Source organism: Emiliania huxleyi (assembly GCF_000372725.1).
Source record: "Emiliania huxleyi CCMP1516 unplaced genomic scaffold EMIHUscaffold_35, whole genome shotgun sequence".
Lineage (NCBI taxonomy): Eukaryota > Haptophyta > Isochrysidales > Noelaerhabdaceae > Emiliania > Emiliania huxleyi.
Genome location: NW_005199363.1, coordinates 716,209 through 732,413, shown reverse-complemented (window position 1 = coordinate 732,413; position 16,205 = coordinate 716,209). Strand labels below are relative to the sequence as shown.

Genomic DNA, 16,205 nt, shown 5'->3' with positions numbered 1-16,205 from the left:
GGGGGGGGGGGGGGGTGCTCCTTGTCGCCGAACTGCGACTTGACGCGGAAGAGGCCGCCGAAGTTGCCGTGGCGGGACTCAAGGCTCATCGCCTGCGTCCGCCGCTCCGCCTGCCGCTGCTCGAGCAGCGTCGAGAGACCGCCTGGCCGCGGCGCCGTCGTCCGCCGCCCAAGGCCCGTCGTCGCATCTGCCGCGGCCGCGCGGCCGGCGCCGCCCCTTCCCGGCGGGGTGGTGTCGTCGCTGGCAGCGGCGGCGGCGGCAGCGGCGGCGGCGGCGGCGGCGGCGGCGGCGGCGGCGGCGCTCTTGCGGGCCGCCTCCTCCGACTCTTGCCCGAACACGGCCTGCGGCGTGGTGGCGGCGAGGGCGTAGTGGAGCAGCTCGAGCAGGTTCAGGTTCCAGGCGCGGAAGGCCTCGGACTCGTCAATCTGCTGCAGCATGTACACGACCAGCTCGAGCCCGTGCTCCGCCTCGAGAGTGGTGAGCAGGCGCCGGAGAGTCTCGACGTCCGCCGCAGCGGCCGCCTGCGCGGCGCCCGGGGGAGGCGGAGGCGCGTCGGGCGCGCGGGTGTGGAGCAGGTTGACGAGGAGGGCGACGACGAGCTCGATGATCATCTGGTCCTCCTCGGGCCTCTCCTCCTCCTCAGTGGCGAGCGGGCGGGCGATGAGTGCGACCAGCGCGCGCAGGTTCGCCGCGTCGTCGGCGAATGCCTTTGTGTACGCGCGGTGGTAGGTCTTGAGCTCGTCGAGGTGGGCGCCGACGATCGGGTCCGGCGACTTGCGCTCCTTCAGCATGTCCTCCATCCGGATGCCGAGCTGCTCCGGCTTCATCGTCAGCTTGACGACGACCTTGAGCGCCGAAAAGACGAGCTGCGGGTCGGTGCCGTTGGCGCGCAGGATGGGGAGGAGGTGGGTCTGCAGCACGCGCCACTGGCCCAGCGCGCGGTGGCACGCCATCACGTGCGGGTCGTCGCGCCGCAGGTATCGCTGCATGTCGCTCAGGCACTCGCTCGCCTCGGCGCCGATCATGTACTCATCGCCCCCGTCGCCGCCGTTGGCGAGGCCGAGGCCGGAGATGATGAGGAGGAGCTCCTCCTCGTCCGCGGGGTCGAGGCCCGTCGAGCTCATGGGGGGGGGGGTGGGGGCAGCGGTGGGGAAGCAGCGGCGCGCGCCGACGCCCAACCGCGATCGCGAACTGGCGCCAAAGCTCGGGGTGTGAATGTCCCACGGGCTGAATGTCCCACCCCCCCCGCGCGAGGGCCTTCTAGGCCCGCGGGTAGTCTCACCCCATCCCCAGGGCCTCCAGGGCTCGCACCTCAACCTCTCACAGACCAGCGCACAGCGCCATAGGACGTACTTTCTTCTCAATAACAAGGCTGTGAACAACTGCCGCTGCCTGCTTCTGCACCGCTGATGCCTACATACATACATGCTCCCTCTGTTGCGGTTGCTGCCATAGCTGCTGCGGCCGCACCACCCGGCGAGGCCATCCTCGCGCGCACGGTGTTATTGCGTTCGGACGGATTCGCCCTCGTCCCCGCCCTAGCTCTGCCCGCGCGAAAATTTGGAGACGTGAAGACCGGGTGCGAGGCAGATCATGTTGCCGGCATAGCTCTGCCCGCGCGCAACGCGCAGCATGTCGCGATTAACTGAGTTGCTCCAGAAGCGGCGTCCACCGATTGCCATTCGCTGTCGCTTGGGCGACTCGGAAGCCGATGAGCCCGGTGACGGCGGCGGCGATGTGTCGATCAAGTCTGGCAAGTCATCGTAGTCATCGGCGGGGACGATGCGCGCGTACTGCGGAGAACTGGAGCGCTGCCAGAGCTTGTACAAAGTGACGGCAAGCAGGACCAGGCCTGCGACTGCGTAGATGCTCCACATGTATGTGTGGGGTCGGGCTCGCTCGGGCCTCGGCGAAGAAGTCTCCTTAGCGCTTGGCTGCGTGACTAGTTTTCATAGTGAAAACCGGCGATTTCGAAGCGCCCGTGGCGGTTCGCGAGAAGGAGGGAGAGCGTTTCAGGGGGCTCACGGCAAGGACACCGACCGAGGGGGGGGTCGGTCGTCACACCTCCCGCCGCCGAGAGAGCGACCGACCGGAGGGGGGGTCCGGTCCACCTCGGGGGCAGACCACCGACCGGCGGGGGGGTCCCCACGAAGTAGGGGGGGTGGGTACAAAGTGACGCTCGTATAATCACGCTGTAGACCGAGCAAGCCTCTACGCAGCGCACAAGCGCCACTCTCGTCCTCTCATGGGCTGGTTCGACGACAACCACTGGGCCGGCGAGGCCTACGACTTCGGCGCCGGCTACATGGCACAGGCGGGCTTCACCGATGCGTACGGCGGCCCTTCGTCATCGATGCAGCGCCTCGCCGCGTCCCTCCATCGTGGTGCTCCGCGCGGAGGCGGAGGATCGCGCGGAGGCGGAGCATCGCGCGGCGGTGCATCGCGCGGCGGCGGCGGCGGCGGAGGCGGCGGCGGCGGCGGAGCGCCGCGCGGCGGCGGCGGCGGCGGCTTCTGCGCTTGTGGATCGTCCGCGGCGAAGGCGTGCACGCTGCAAATGTGCGGCAACTGCTGCACCGGCTGCCCTCGGCACCCTCAGTCGAAGGGCAAGGCCGCGGCGTCCAGCGCGCCGGCGCCAAAGCTGCCTGTCTCGTCCAACCCGCCGCCCTCGACGAACGCGGCCATGACGGGTCGCCCAGCGGCGGCTGTGCTGGCAGTGATCGCTCCGGCGCCGAGCGCTGCCGGCGCATCCATGTCCACCCCGCGCTTTGCGGCCTCCTCGGTGGCGCCGTCGCAATTCGCGGTCGCGGCGACGGCGCGTGCGCACGCGGCAGCGAGCGCGCCGCCCCCCGCCACGGCCGCCCCCCCACCCCAGGGCAGGGTACCCGTGCCGGCAGGCGCGCCGGCCCCGGTGCGAAGGGCGCCGGCGGCCGCGCCCAAGGCGCCCAAGGCGGCCGTCGCCGGCGGCGGGTGCGGCCCGTTCCTCGCGCAATGGGAGACGCGGCCGACCGTCGTCGAGTACGCCAAGTCTGGCCGCTCCACATGCAAGGCGTGCCACCTCCCGATCGACAAGTGCGCATCGGGACGGAGGGGCTCGGCGAGACGGCTTACGGCGGCGAGTTCATGATGACGTCGTGGAAGCACGTCGGGTGCCAGCCGCGCTCGCGCAACGGGGGCAACACGCTGTACGGCAAGGCGGCGCTGCGTTCAGGCGACAGGGCGTACGTCGACGCCTGGGCGCGCGGCGACCGGTCGGCGATGGACGCACACCTGGCGCGCGCGCGGCGGGCGGCGGCCGACGCGGAGGCCGCCGCCGAGCGGGCCCGGGAGGAGGAGAGGGCGGCCAAGGAGAGGGCGAGGGCCGAGAAGGCGGCGGCCAAGGCGGCGGAGAAGGAGGTGGCAAGGGCGGCCAAGGCGGCTGAGAGGGAGGCGGCGAAGGCGGCGAAGGCGGCGGCCAAGGAGGCGGAGAAGGAGGCGGCCAAGGGGGCGAAGGCGGCGGCGAAGGCGGCGGCGAAGGAGGCGGCAAAGGTGGCGGAGGTGGCGGCCAAGGCGGCGGGGACGGCGGCCGGGAAGGAGGCGGCCAAGGCGGCGAGGGCGGCCGTGGCGTTGGACGCCGCCAAGCCGGCCAAGCGTCCCCGCGACGCTGACGCCGGCGACGGCGTGGCGGGCGACGCCTCTTGTGTCGAGGAGGAGGAGGAGGAGGAGGAGGAGATGGAGGAGGAGGAGGAGGAGGAGGAGGAGGAGGAGTTCGAGGTCGAGGCCCTGCTCGAGGCCAAGGGCTCGGGCCGAGGCCTCAAGTACCTGGTCAAGTGGCTGGGGTACGACGGACCCGACGACAACACGTGGGAGCCAGCCAAGCAGCTCCCCGCCGGGATGGTCGCCGAGTTCGAGGCGGCGCGCGCCGCGCCGCCCTCGGCCAAGCGGGCGAGGGTGCGCGCCGCGCCGCCGCAGGCGGCGGCTGTTGCCGGCGGCGGCGACGAGGAGGACGACGAGGAGATGACGGTTGGCGAGACGGCGGCGCGGGCGGAGCTCAAGGCCGAGGCCGATGCGGCCGCCGTGGGCAAGCTGACCGTGCCGAAGCTCAAGGAGGCACTGCTGCAGCGCGGCCTCGAGGCCACCGGCCTGAAGGCGGTGCTGGCGGCGCGGCTGCTCGAGGCCCTGGGATCGGAGTGACGAGGGAGAATGTGGACTCGTGGGACATGAGTGACGCGGTCGACGGACGGGGGGCTTGAAGCTAAGAATATTTTATTTACCCTCCGTACTTTCTACCCGGCTTTACATCCGCGTCTCGAAGAAGAAAACAGAAATTCGGCTAAATGCGGCTGCGCGCGGCAGCGCCGCCGAGAGCGGGCGGAGCGCGTGCATAGACCGTTTTTATGGCGCGTTGAACCGTTGTGGCAATCCCGGCCATAAAAAACAAAATTGGCGCACGAGCGGTCGCACCCGATGGCCATCGTGGTTGGCATGACGCTTCTGCTTGAGGAGATTGTCTGTTTTCTTTCTTTTCTTCCCAACATAGAAGGCGTTGTGTGCCGTCGCGGACCGTGCGTCTCATGTCGGGCGTGCCGCCGGTGAAGAGGTTGCACATGTCGGCGCTGCGATGCTTCATGAGCACGCGGTTGGCGAGGCGGCGGATCGCGGCGGGAATGCCGATGGGACGGGTGCCGGTGAGGTTGCCGTCGTCGTCTCTCTTCTCGATGCCGAGGAGGTTGAGGTCGCCCCAAATCTTTGTGGCCGACTCGTGCACCTCGCCGCGGTTGATGGAGGCGACGATGTCGAAGAGCACTTCCCTCGTGTGACGTGTCCGCCCCGCAAGTAAAAAAAAGAAGAAGGTCGGGGTTTCCTCCGTGCACTGACGGTCGGCCGCCAGAAAACACGCCTCCGTGGCTCGGGTTACACCAATCCTCGCTACCCAACGCGGCCAAAGGATATCCACCTCGAGAACCTCGAGAACCTCGAGGGGTTTCCTGCCGGGGGCCCTCTGCCCGCCGCTGCTGCCTTCGCGGAGTCGGCGAATCCTGGTTTGGCCATCAATGGGCGATGTGCGTACAGCGGCCTTCTCTTTCACATCCCCGTCGCCCGTACCGACCCACCTCGCGTGCGCACAGGCCATGCCACTCCTGCAGTGCGTGGAGGAGAAGCAGCACATGCGAGGTGCGCTGTCGCTGCCCGAGTGCCCTCTCCGATGCAGCTGCACCCCCACCCAGTGGGTGCTGACGGCGGCCGTGTGCCCCGATTTTGTGCGTGCTGACGGCGGCCGTGTTCCCTCCGCAGTGCTCAAAATGATCCAGAACGGCGCCGATCCCAACGGGAATTATCTCGGCGTCTCGCCGCTCAGCATGGCCGTCGAAGGGCTGGACGTTGACATGGCGCCGACGTTTTCTCTCCTCTCCCCACCCCCCCACCCTCACTCCACGCCGCTCGCTGCCCGCCACCAAGCTTGCCCACCGACTCCGCACCAACACACACCAGACACCCACGCTGTCCCACGCACGCTGTCCCTCGCCTGCCACTCGCTCTCGCCTACTCCACACCCTCGCCCGCCCAACCCTCACCACGGCCGCCCGTGCGGCAGGTGGCGCTGCTGATCGAGTGGAAGGCGGACCCGCTGATGACGCACCGCATGCAGGCCCCCTCCGCGCTCGACCTCGCGGAGAAGCTTGCCAAGGACGGCAGCGCCACGCAACAGGCGCCACGCTAGCACACGCCCTGTAGATCCGGACATGTGCTCCGTCGCGCACACTCGACATGCTCCAACCGCGTGCGTCGCTCCTGTGTCGCACGCTGCCAGTCGTCGATCTTAGTAGCTGCTAGCTGAGCACAGTCACTCTACCTACATAACTACTTTGCGCGAGCTGCACGTGGCGCCTTCACACAAAAACACAACCCCGGACCCAAGACGCACAAGCACAGACAGTCGAGAAACAGCAACGGCAGTCAGAAGTCAGCTCTGGGTCCCAGGAAGGCGAGCGCGAGGACGGCCTCTAGTGCGAGCTCTCTAGCTATTGAGCTCATACGCACCGCAGGCAGATAGATCGCCACCAGGATCCACCCCGTTCACGGCGCGTCGCTCCTGTGTGGCCGTCTCTACGCCTCGCTAGCGTCCCGCCCCAAACCGCCTGGCGGTGGTGCCCAGTCGCTGGGCAGAGACTGTGTCCACCTCTCTCACTACACCCATGCCGCCTGCTGTCCACTTTCTGGGCACAGACTGTGCCTTCTTCGCCTCCAGCTACCTGGCTACCTAGTTCTTCATGGTCGCACGCACACTCACACGCCCACCCCTCACCCGCGAGCCCGGGGCACCGGCCCCCGCACTTCGAAGGCCGCGCCAGCTCCTATCTTTAGACGGGCCAGGCGCGAGGGTCGCCCGGCCCTTTTCCCACCGCCCTGGGTCCCTTGCCTCGCCTTGCCTCACCTTTCCTCACCCTACCGCAGGCGCCCGCTGCAGAGATGGTCCAGCTGATGACTGACCCAGAGGTGGTCAAGGCGCGCCGACAGAAGAGAACCGCGGCCGAGCCGCCGCGGGCGTGGACGGCGTCTCTTCACAGCCGGCAGCTGTGAACAGGCGCGGCTCAAGTCGATCGAGTCGATGCTCCTTGAGCAGCAGGCGGCGGACCAGAAAAAGGCGCGGGTCGTCGTCTCTGTCTCCTTCCTAGACCTTTCCCGGACCGTTCCCGGACCTTTCCTGGACCGTTCCCGGACCATTCCCGGACCATTCCTGGACCTTTCAGGCGCGGGTCTTCGTCTTTGTCGCTTGCGTGAGCGCCGCCGCGCTAACCATCTTTTACAAGTACGTCGTCGCCGCCATCCCCAACGAAGGCCCTCACGGCGGCGACTTGTAGTCTCGCGGGCAGCCTCGGGTCTTCGTGGGAGGCGGAGAAGCAGAGAGGCGCTTCGTACCGACCCAGCCGGGAGAGCTATGAGGGGCGCGGCTCCCCGTGTCTGGACAAGAAATGGGAAGGGCATTGTACGAGTGTGTGTGTGGTGGGGGGGGGGGTGTACCATTGGAGGGGACGACCATGGGGGGCTGCGCGACGGCAGAGATGTTACTTTATACTTATTACCAGGACCGAGCGTTCCTCGTGGTGCTGCTGCTGGTGGCGGCACTTTGGAGCACTTGGAGTGCAGTCATTAACCTCACATCCAGGGCCGGGGAGCTAAGATGTAATCTCTCTCTCAAGATGTAAGAAGCGCACCCAGCGGGCCGGATGATCGATATCGGGTTACGGGCAGGGAAAGGGCCGTTTAAAGTAAACACCGGTGGACGGGTCTCCGAGGGTTTCCCCTAGCGGTAGCGGCGGAGCGCCCCCTCTACTCGGGGCTAGTAGACACCAGACACTAGCACCTTAAAGTGCAGTCAGTATGTATGTATGTAGTAAGGTGAAGAACAGTCAGGCTCGGACTGGACACCAACGCGGTATGGGTGGAGTCAGTAACCTCACATCGAGAGCTGAGCACACTGCGTTGGGAAGAGGCACGAGGAGGGCGGCGACCTCAACCGACTATGGAGGACCAGTCGCCAGACGACGCAGGGCAGACGACGGTGAGGCGGAGCAGGCGCGCAGGGCGAGACGAGGGAGGGAGCAGGACGTTGCGGAGATCAGCAGGAGGATGTACGAAGAGATTAGGAGCAGCAGGGACCCGAGGGACCATGTGGAAGACGGCTAGTGCTAGTCCCCCATCGGGAGGACGACCCCGGCTAGTCGCCGACCACACCCACAAAGAACCCTGCACAAAGATCGCAAGGGCGGGGACCTGTTCCTTTTTACCCATCTCCTAGTAGAGCTGTCCGTTTTATTTATTTATTTACACCGCGTTTTCTCCTTCTCCGCGCTCCTCCAGCGTGCAGCGAGCACGGTTTCCGGACAAACGCACGTGTATATGCCGCACGGCGACTTCTCCGACTTGTCTGCGCTCGTCCACTTCGCGCTCGGCGGAATCATGTGCGCACGGCCCGAGCTTCTCTACCAGCCGTTCCCGCCAAACGCGATCTTGCGTCCTTTCTTCGACGCGCCGCCGGAAGTCGAGAGGCCGCTGTCCGCCGAGATGGAGGTCATGCTGCGATTCTGTGGCGGCTTCGCCATCATACTGGGCTGCGCGCTCTTCACAGTCAGGCGCGCTGCGCACAACAGCACAGCGACACTCAAAAACGTCAGGCCGCGGATCGCGCTGTGCAGGTGGAACACGCTCAACGGAAAGCTGACCGGCCTCGGCTTCTGCGGTGCGGGCGCGAACCTGGCACACGCCACCTTCGCCGTCCTCGATCACGAGGCGCGATCTCGGCTCGACCTCGGCTACATCTCAGCTAGAGCTCGGGTAGATCTCGGCTACACCTCGGCTGGATGTCTGGGCGGGGTTATGTCTGCAGGTGCTGGTCCCGCGGCCCTTTTACCTCGTCGCCGCCTGGCTCGCCCTTACCGGCGTCAAGCTCATGTTCTTCGCCAACCCGATGCTCAAGACGGTGCCGGCGACGAAGTACGCCTGAAGTGCGCCTCAAGCCTGCTGGTGGGGCAGTTCCACGGCAGCCGATGTCGATCCGGCGGGGCCAAACTCCCGGCCGTCCGCGGCGCGAGACACACACACGTCAACCACACACCCAGCTACCCAGCCAGCCACGGCAAGTTGGCATGATTAATCCTGGTTGGCGTCTCGTAAGCGAGCTCTCGCTCGTTTGGTTGTCGTTTCTCCATCTCGCGCGCTCGCGTGCGCTCGCCCCCATCCGCTATGATTCTCGCCCCCTTCCCTGAATGTTGCAAACCAAGGCTTTGCGGTTGTAAACAAAGGGCGCTTCCAAGAGAGAAGAATCGGCGAAACGACAGTCAGGCTCGGAGAGAATGACTGTCGTTGAGAAGACTGGAGCACTTGCCACTGGACTCTGCTCTCTGGAGAGTGGAGCGGTCTCGAGTGGTGCTCGAGGAGTGGTGGGGACCACACGCGCGCGGCACAAGGCCCCTCCACCTCTCCTGATTCACGGACCACCTTTAATTGAGAAGAAAATATTTATTCTTGGCGCTGCGCGCTGGCCGCTGGTCTATGAGAGGTCGAATTGCCGGTCGAGGTGCGAGCGAGCCCCCATCTGTAACCGCCGATCCATGGCACGCGTAGCTATGACAGGGACCGCGGCCGCGGACCCGGTGGCGGACGGGGCTGGTGCGCAAGCGCCGGCCACCGTCGTGCCGCCGGGGATGCGCAGCGGACGCTGGAATGGCTCCGATCGCGTGCAACTGGAGGACGCGGTGATGGTCGCAAGGATCGCAGGTGCGTCGCAGGTCAGGCTGATAAGGCCTGGCTACGCGACCATCGAGATCGACCTGAAGCACGAGAAGGCCGCGGGCGACCGCGCGTCGGTGCAGGCGGCGGAGCGCTCGTACGTCGAGCGCACCGCGCCAAAGAAGAAGGAGCTCACCAAGGAGCAGCTCGCGGCTCGGGCCGCGGCACGCAAGGCCAAGAAGGCCCGGCAGAAGGCGCGCCGGGCGAAGGAGGCTGGCGAGCGCGCCGCGAGCGAGGCCGAGCGCGCGGAGGCCCCGCGGGCGCAGCTGCGCGAGAACATCCAGTACGTGATGGCCGGGCTGCGGACTGCAGCTGCGCAGACGCGCAGCCAGGCCGGGTCCAAAATAGAGGTCGAATATTCGCTGCCCCCGGAGAGGGACGACGGATATCGGCGCGGCCCCAGCAAGGTGTACGCCAAGGTTCCCCAGGGGACCGTGGCGACGACCGTCGCCTCGGACTGGCTCGCAACCGAGCTGGCCGAGTATGGAGAGATAGATGCGGCATGCCGCGACAGATTCGTCATGCACCTGATGACGGCCGCCGGCGCCTCGGCGCCGGCCGACGCCGTGTTCAGGTTCACAGCCGGCGAGCCGATGCAGACCTCTCGCCCGATCTCCGCGTCGGGCGAGGACGACGACGAGGACACCGGCTCCGAGGAGTATTCCGACGACAGGGCGTCCGACCGCTAGCTGGCTTCAACCATATCTTACCCTTTCTGCCCCCCCCCTCCTCCGACCCTTCTTGGTGTTTCTGAACACGTAGTCGTCCACGCTGTGGGGGTTGTGTGTGGGTCCTGTGTCTGGGAGGGAGGGAGTGGGGTGCAGGTTGCTCACCCACGGCACCGGGCCGGTGCTTGCACTTTGAATGCCGTGGGGCTCCTGCCCGTGTCCGGGCGTGGAGATGCGAGGGTCGCCCCCCCTTGCCCCACCACTTTGTGTGTGTGGAGACGTTTACCTTACCTTACCTTACCTCCAGCGAGCAGCGTCCAGGGCTCCCTGGTGCCTGGAGTTCACAGACCTTGTTATTGAGAAGAAAATACCTCCTATAGCGCTGCGCGCTGGTCTATGAGAGGTTGAGGTGCGAGCCCTGGAGGCCCTGGGAATGAGGGGAGACTACCCACAGGCCTATATTCACAGCAAACGAATGCGGGTGTGGGAACGGAAGTGGAGCCCGCCCCTTTCCGAGCGAAGTCGTAACTTGTGGACGCGCTTGACCCCAATGGGCAAGGCCGCGTCCAAAGAGCGCGTCGCGGCCGCCGCGTGCGAGGAGCGGCAGCTGGTGGCCCGCGGATCGCCAGTCCCGGCCGACCAGGAAGGGCGGGCGCCGGGCGGGGCCTCTCCGCCGGGCGGCTCCTCGGCGCCGGCGCCTATTCCCGCCTTTGTCATGTGCGACTTTGTGGCACTGCCCGAGAGCGGGGAGCTGTCGGTGCAGCGCGGAACGTTTGTCGACGTGCTGCTTGACGACGAGCCAGTGCCGCCCGAGGGCTGGTGCCTCTGCCGCGTGAGCCGTGAGGGCGCCGCCGACGCGCCACCGAGCGGACGCCGCTCTGGGCTGGTGCCCTGGTCGCACATCGTTTCGGCGGCGCACGCGGAGATTGAGGCGCAATGTGGCCGCGTCTCAACGCCGTGCACCGCCTCCCACCTTGGCTCTGCCCTCGACCCCGCGTCAGTGTCGCGGCGCTCCCCGTCCCTCATGCGTTCCGGACGGCCTCCTCCGGCGGTGGCTTCGGTTGGCGCGCCGGCGGCTGCGGCTGGCTCGGACGACACCCTCCCCGGGCCTCCCGTGCGGCGAGGTTCAGACTCGGCCAGCGGCTCGGTTCCAAAATCACGCTCCGTGCCAGTGCGCCGCACCAGCCAGGGCTTTGGAGTCGACGTCAACGAGCGCAACATAATCGTGCGTATCGTGCCTGGCTCAGCGGCCGACGAGGATGCGCGGCTCGAAGTCGTAGATGCTAGCGTCGCGCGCGGTTAGAGAGGATGGATCCGGACACTCGAACACGCTGCATCCATGGCCGTCGCCACACCGTGCTCACACGAGGCGGCACCGTTGACCGTCGCACTGACGGCGCTGCCACTCCTGGCTTCACCACCTAGGCTCGCCGTCGGCGACGTGGTCCTCTCGGTCGACGGCGAGCTGCTGGGCGGGAAGTGGCTGCCGCAGCTGTTGGCCACGCTCCCCAAGCGCGAGACGCACACTTTCGTCGTCGTCGGTGGCCGCCTCCGCGCCCACTCCTTCTCCAAGCCAGCGCGGCGCGGCCGCAGGCTGTTTGGTGGGTCCGGCTTTGGATCGGGCTTCCACCGGCCCTTTGGCAGCGGTGGTGGCGGCGGCGGCAGTCCTCGGCCGAGCGCTGAGGCGGAGGAGCCAGAGTTCGACGTGCACGATACCCTCCACCTCTCCAACATCTATGCGCTCAAGTCGTGGGCGATCGGCGACCTCGACGACAAGAGCCGCAAGGCGCCCAACAGAGAGGAGCCGGGATGACGTGAACCAGCCGAGCGGACCAAGACCCGCAGCTAGATGACGAGAGGCAGCACGACCGCGATAAGCGGAGATTCATTAGCGGACCCACAGAGCCCCGGAGACGAGCGTAGGTTCCTCCATCTCCAGCACTGGGTCCTCGCCCTTCTCTCTCTCTCTCTCACGACCCCGTCTCGGAGCGCCAGGCGTCCTCGCACCTGTACGTTTCCTTCGAGGGCCGAGAGGTGCCCGTCGACGACGCGTCCGCCGCCTCGGCGCGCACCAATGGCGCCACCCGCGGCGGCCGTCTCTGCGCTCCGTCCGAGGTCATCGCCGCAGCGTCGAGGTTTGGAGTGGCTCCGGCCGCCACGTGCGAGGGCGTCGTGGCCTCCGACGCAAAGCTGCAGGTCTTTGCCTCGCTCAACTCGGCCAAGGGCGGCGGGGCGGCTCCTGTCCACGCATTGCTGATTGTGGCGCCACAGAACGACTTGGTGCCGCCGGGGGGCGCGCTAGCTGGCGCCATCGACGGGGTCGAGGCGCCCCTTTTACCCTCTCTGCACACCCCACGCTCGCCGTCGCAACGTCGCCCTATCACCTGCGATGCCTCGCTGGCCCACCAACCCGTCTCAGGCGGTCGTCGCGCGAGAGATGGGCGAGGCGGCGCCGCGCAGTGCGGAGGATGTCCTTGGCCGCATCAACGCGTTTCGCCGCTCCGCCTCGTTCGACCTCGTCCTCCTCTCCCTTTGCCAGCGCCAGCCGGGCAGCGGCAGCCGGTGGCCGGAGCACTGCATCGAGGGCACGCACGGGGCCGACGTCGCACAAGGCAATTTGCGAGCCACCGCTCAGCTCCCGCCCCGTGCCATCCAGACGACATAACATCCTAATGCCTTTTGCTTGCTGCTCCCCTCCGACAGGCCTCGAGCGGAGTGGTGGCGAAGTCGAGGTGGCAACGCCGTCCTCCTCGTCCTTCGCGCACACGCGGCGCTGCTTCCGGGCGGTGCTGCAGCAGCTGCGGGCGCATTGCGTCACGCATGTGTGGCTTTGCGGCCTCGCGCCGGATGGGGCGGTGGCGGCGGCAGCGCTGCACGCCGCGGAGGCGGGCTATGCCGCACGCATCCTCGCCGATTGCACCCGCTTGTGCGGGCTCGCAATGCACGGACACACGGACGCACGGCTACTCGATCCGCTCTCGATCCACCTCGTTGAGTCGGCTGCGGCCGGCGCGCTGCTACAGCACAGTTCCATCGACGACGTCCGTGCCGTAGCCACAAAGGCGCCCGAGGCAAGCCGATTAGTCTCTCTGCTCGAGGAGGCAGGGGAAGGCGAGGAGGCAGCGGTTGGCTCGTCCCCGCACTCGACGCTTCGGCTCGCCTCCGAGCGGTGTGCGCCTTCGGCGGACGGCGCGGGGCTCTGCTACAGGAACTCAACACGTAGATGTGCACGCGCTCGCTGCGAGCTAACGACGACAAACTATTAGCTGCACTCCGTCACACCCATACTGCACAGCATGTGGTTTGACCCCCTGTGCTCGTTCAGCGGGCGCCGCAGGCTGTGCAGATGCCACACCTTCATGTCCGCCGTCTCCGCAACGTAGGATTGGGGGCGACACCGTGCCTCCGTGGGTCATGGCGCAGATCCAGAGGCGCGCGGCGCGGAGGTGCGTGCAGTCGGCGGAACGCGCGGACGGGAGCGCGGCCTGCCCGTCGATGGACCAGTCGAGCACGTCGGCTCCGTCGCCGGCGCTTCGATCTCCGAGTGGCAGCGAAACGGCCGGCGACCTAGATATCGAATACCCACCCTTGCATCTCACTTGTCCACGAGTGTGGGGCTCAAACGCGTGCAAGTCTCGGCCGCCCATGGCCGTTGGCGAGATTCGTGGCAGGCGGCAGACGTTATAGGTGCGGCCTTCTCGCCTGACTCCACCCCACCGCGTAGGTTGGCAGCGGGCGGCGGCTCTCGGCAAAGTCGAGGCCCTTCTGGGAGCTTCGCGGCTCGCAGCGGCCGCCGCCACAGCCGGCTCGCACCGTGCGGATGATGAGTGAGGAAGGGCATGTTTGTTCGCAAACCTCTCGACGCATCGCCTTGCGTGAGCAGGTGCGCTCGATGAGCATGGAGGAGATGCTCTGCTTGGCGCAGCGCGCTGCCGCCGGCGACTCGACCGCAGCGGCGGCGCACTTCAAACGCCTTCTCGAGCGCTATCGCCACCATCCCGCCGTGCAGAAGCGTGGCCGCGAAGTGACAAGCGTTGCGCGGGCATGCGGTTCGGTTGCCGCGCGCGGCGGGAGCAGAAGTAGGAGCGACAGCCGTTCTGACAGTGACGGCGTCGCTCGCGGCGGTGGTGGCAGCATCGGCAGCAGGAACAGCGCTGACCGTTCCAGCGGCTGGGACGGCGGCAGTGGCCGCCACGGCGGCAGCGGCGGCTGTTGTGGCAGCAGGGGAGGCAGTGGCGGCAGCTGCAGTAGCAGCAGAAGTGATGGGGCTGCCGGCGGGGGGGAAGCCGAGAGCAGCTCGAGCGATGAGTGCACTCCGCATCGGCCGGCGGCTGCACGGCCGCTCGTAACTCCGAAGCTCGATATGAGCCGGCTTGCACGACACAAGAGGGAGCCACCCCCTCTGAGACCCGGCCGTGACACATGCCAGCGCCGTATCCGCAGGTTGCGTAGCCATGAGATCGAGGAGGCCGAGGCGTCGGCATCGCGCGCGAAGGCGGCGCTGGCGGCGGCGCTCGAGCCTGCCGCTGAGTCTCCAAAGGCTGCGCGGAGCTCAGGTGGACGAGGGGTTACGGCGGGGTCGGGCCGCGCCTCGACCCCTCCACCGCCTCGCGACGCACGCTGGACGCCAACCGCAAGCCCACGTGACGAGGCGGCTGCGCGCGGCCCCACCCTCCATGCCCGCACCAGCCGCGCACGTTTGTGAGGAGAGTGTGTGTCCCGCATAGGTTCCTGCGGGGCCGAGCCCGAACCGCCCGCTGCGTTTTGCGCTCGACTTTAGTCGGCGGCCGCGCCTGTCGCGGGACACGGTCGTGGTACCCCTCCAGCGGCAACCAAACGGGCCATTCCAGGCCGAGGCTTTTGACGCGATGGCCGCGCAGGCGGCGCAGCAGGCAGATGCAGACGGTGCCCGCACCGAGAAGTGTTGAGTGCGCCGCTTCACGGCGGTCGGCGTGAGCAGGCGGAAGAGGCGGCGCTCAGTGCCGCACCGACGAGCCGCCTCTCCGACGGCTCGAGCAGCCCTGGCAGCCGGCCGACGAGCAAGAACAGCACGCCGCGTCAGGTCGCACCTCACAAAGACACGTGCACACACGCGCACACCGCGGCTCGCCCAAGCGCAGCGGGCCGGGCACATCAATGCCAATCGGGGCTCACAAGACACGAGGGTCAGCCCAACGTAGCGTATGGACAAGCATCGCTAATCTTGCCTTACCTTGCCCTAGGCCGACCGCGTGAGGGAGGAGGCTACAGAGGCGGGCGGCGTGTTCGGACAGCCGCCTCCACGGCACAATGGGCTTGCGCCGCGCCGGCACAGGGCACGGCCGTACTCGCGCAAGACCGTGCTCACGCGCCACCTCGGCGCGGGCTCGTGCGGCAGCGTCTATGTCGGCATGTGCGGCGACGAGGAGGTTGCAGTTAAGGTGCGCCGCGATGCGGCCGAGATGCGGCCCGAGATGCGGCCCGAGATGCGGCCCCAGATGCGGCCAAGATGCGGCCCGAGATGGGGCTGAGATGTGGCTGAGATTGGGGCTGACACCGCCAAGATTGCAAACGGGTATCTATCACGCCATGAACAGGTGCTGCCGCTCGAGGCGGAGACGGCGGAGGACATCAAGCGCGAGATTCGCATACTGCGTGAGTGCGATTGCGAGCACATCGTTGCGTACAAGGCGCCACATTCCGAGATGTAGCCGAGAAACAGGAGAAGAGGGAGAGGCGACTCGGGCACACCAAGGGGCAAAGCCTGCTCCAGCGCGGGCGAGCGACCAAACGGTGGAGGCTATGCAGGCTGACACCTCCTTCGTGTTTCGCAGGACGCATTTATGCGCGAGTACCAGATGCGCTCGACGCTGTGGGTGGTGATGGAGTTTTGCGAGGCGGGTTCGACGCTCGAGGCGACGCGCACGAGCAGGGCGCCGTGGAGTGCGTTTGCGCGCTGCGCCTCTTCACCTACCCAGCCATGTTCAGGTGATGCGCAAGATGGGCCACGGCTTTAGCGAGCCGTGCGTCGCGTGCGTCTGCCAGGGCGTGCTGCGTGCGCTCGACTATATGCACGTCGAGCGCAAGGCCATTCACCGCGACATCAAGTCGGCCAACGTGCTGCTGACGTCCAGCGGCACCGTCAAGCTCGCCGACCTTGGAGTGGTGGCGCAGGTCATTAGTTAGACGCTCACCCTCGCCCCGCCTCGCCCAGCTCTCGGCCGTACGTCCCCAGGTGGCGCAGCTCTTCAACACCATGTCCAAGCGGGGCACGATGATTGGCGCGCCACA

The 16,205-nt window shown here is 67.3% G+C and overlaps 5 protein-coding genes across 5 annotated transcripts in view; 4 read left to right on the top strand and 1 right to left on the bottom strand.

Moving 5' to 3' along the window:
* EMIHUDRAFT_101909 (hypothetical protein) overlaps window positions 1-1,124 on the bottom strand; it is a gene marked incomplete at both ends in the record, with an annotated part of 6,780 nt that extends 5,656 nt beyond the window's left edge. Inside the window, one exon of the mRNA XM_005772967.1 lies at window positions 40-1,124. Coding sequence (XP_005773024.1) covers window positions 40-1,124 — 1,085 coding nt within the window. The remainder of the gene's footprint in view (window positions 1-39) is intronic.
* Window positions 1,125-7,908: 6,784 nt separating this feature from the next.
* Window positions 7,909-8,723, top strand: EMIHUDRAFT_450985 (hypothetical protein; the record flags this gene model as incomplete). The annotated part of the gene is made up of 3 exons (XM_005772966.1): window positions 7,909-8,111; window positions 8,175-8,268; window positions 8,366-8,723. Coding segments are annotated over 3 exons (560 nt in total), but the record flags the coding sequence as incomplete, so codon positions are not given.
* A 366-nt stretch (window positions 8,724-9,089) lies between these two features.
* EMIHUDRAFT_208535 (hypothetical protein) lies at window positions 9,090-9,956 on the top strand (the record flags this gene model as incomplete). Its single annotated transcript, XM_005772965.1, has 1 exon — window positions 9,090-9,956. One exon carries the CDS (start codon window positions 9,090-9,092, stop codon window positions 9,954-9,956), a length of 867 nt encoding a protein of 288 aa, XP_005773022.1.
* Window positions 9,957-12,009: 2,053 nt separating this feature from the next.
* On the top strand, window positions 12,010-13,318 carry EMIHUDRAFT_208532 (hypothetical protein; the record flags this gene model as incomplete). The annotated part of the gene is made up of 5 exons (XM_005772964.1): window positions 12,010-12,030; window positions 12,102-12,254; window positions 12,355-12,580; window positions 12,639-13,104; window positions 13,273-13,318. 5 exons carry the CDS (start codon window positions 12,010-12,012, stop codon window positions 13,316-13,318), a joined length of 912 nt encoding a protein of 303 aa, XP_005773021.1.
* A 2,596-nt stretch (window positions 13,319-15,914) lies between these two features.
* On the top strand, window positions 15,915-16,100 carry EMIHUDRAFT_65438 (hypothetical protein; the record flags this gene model as incomplete). The annotated part of the gene is made up of 1 exon (XM_005772963.1): window positions 15,915-16,100. The coding sequence occupies one exon, from the start codon at window positions 15,915-15,917 to the stop codon at window positions 16,098-16,100; it is 186 nt and encodes a 61-aa protein (XP_005773020.1).
* Window positions 16,101-16,205: the final 105 nt, after the last annotated feature.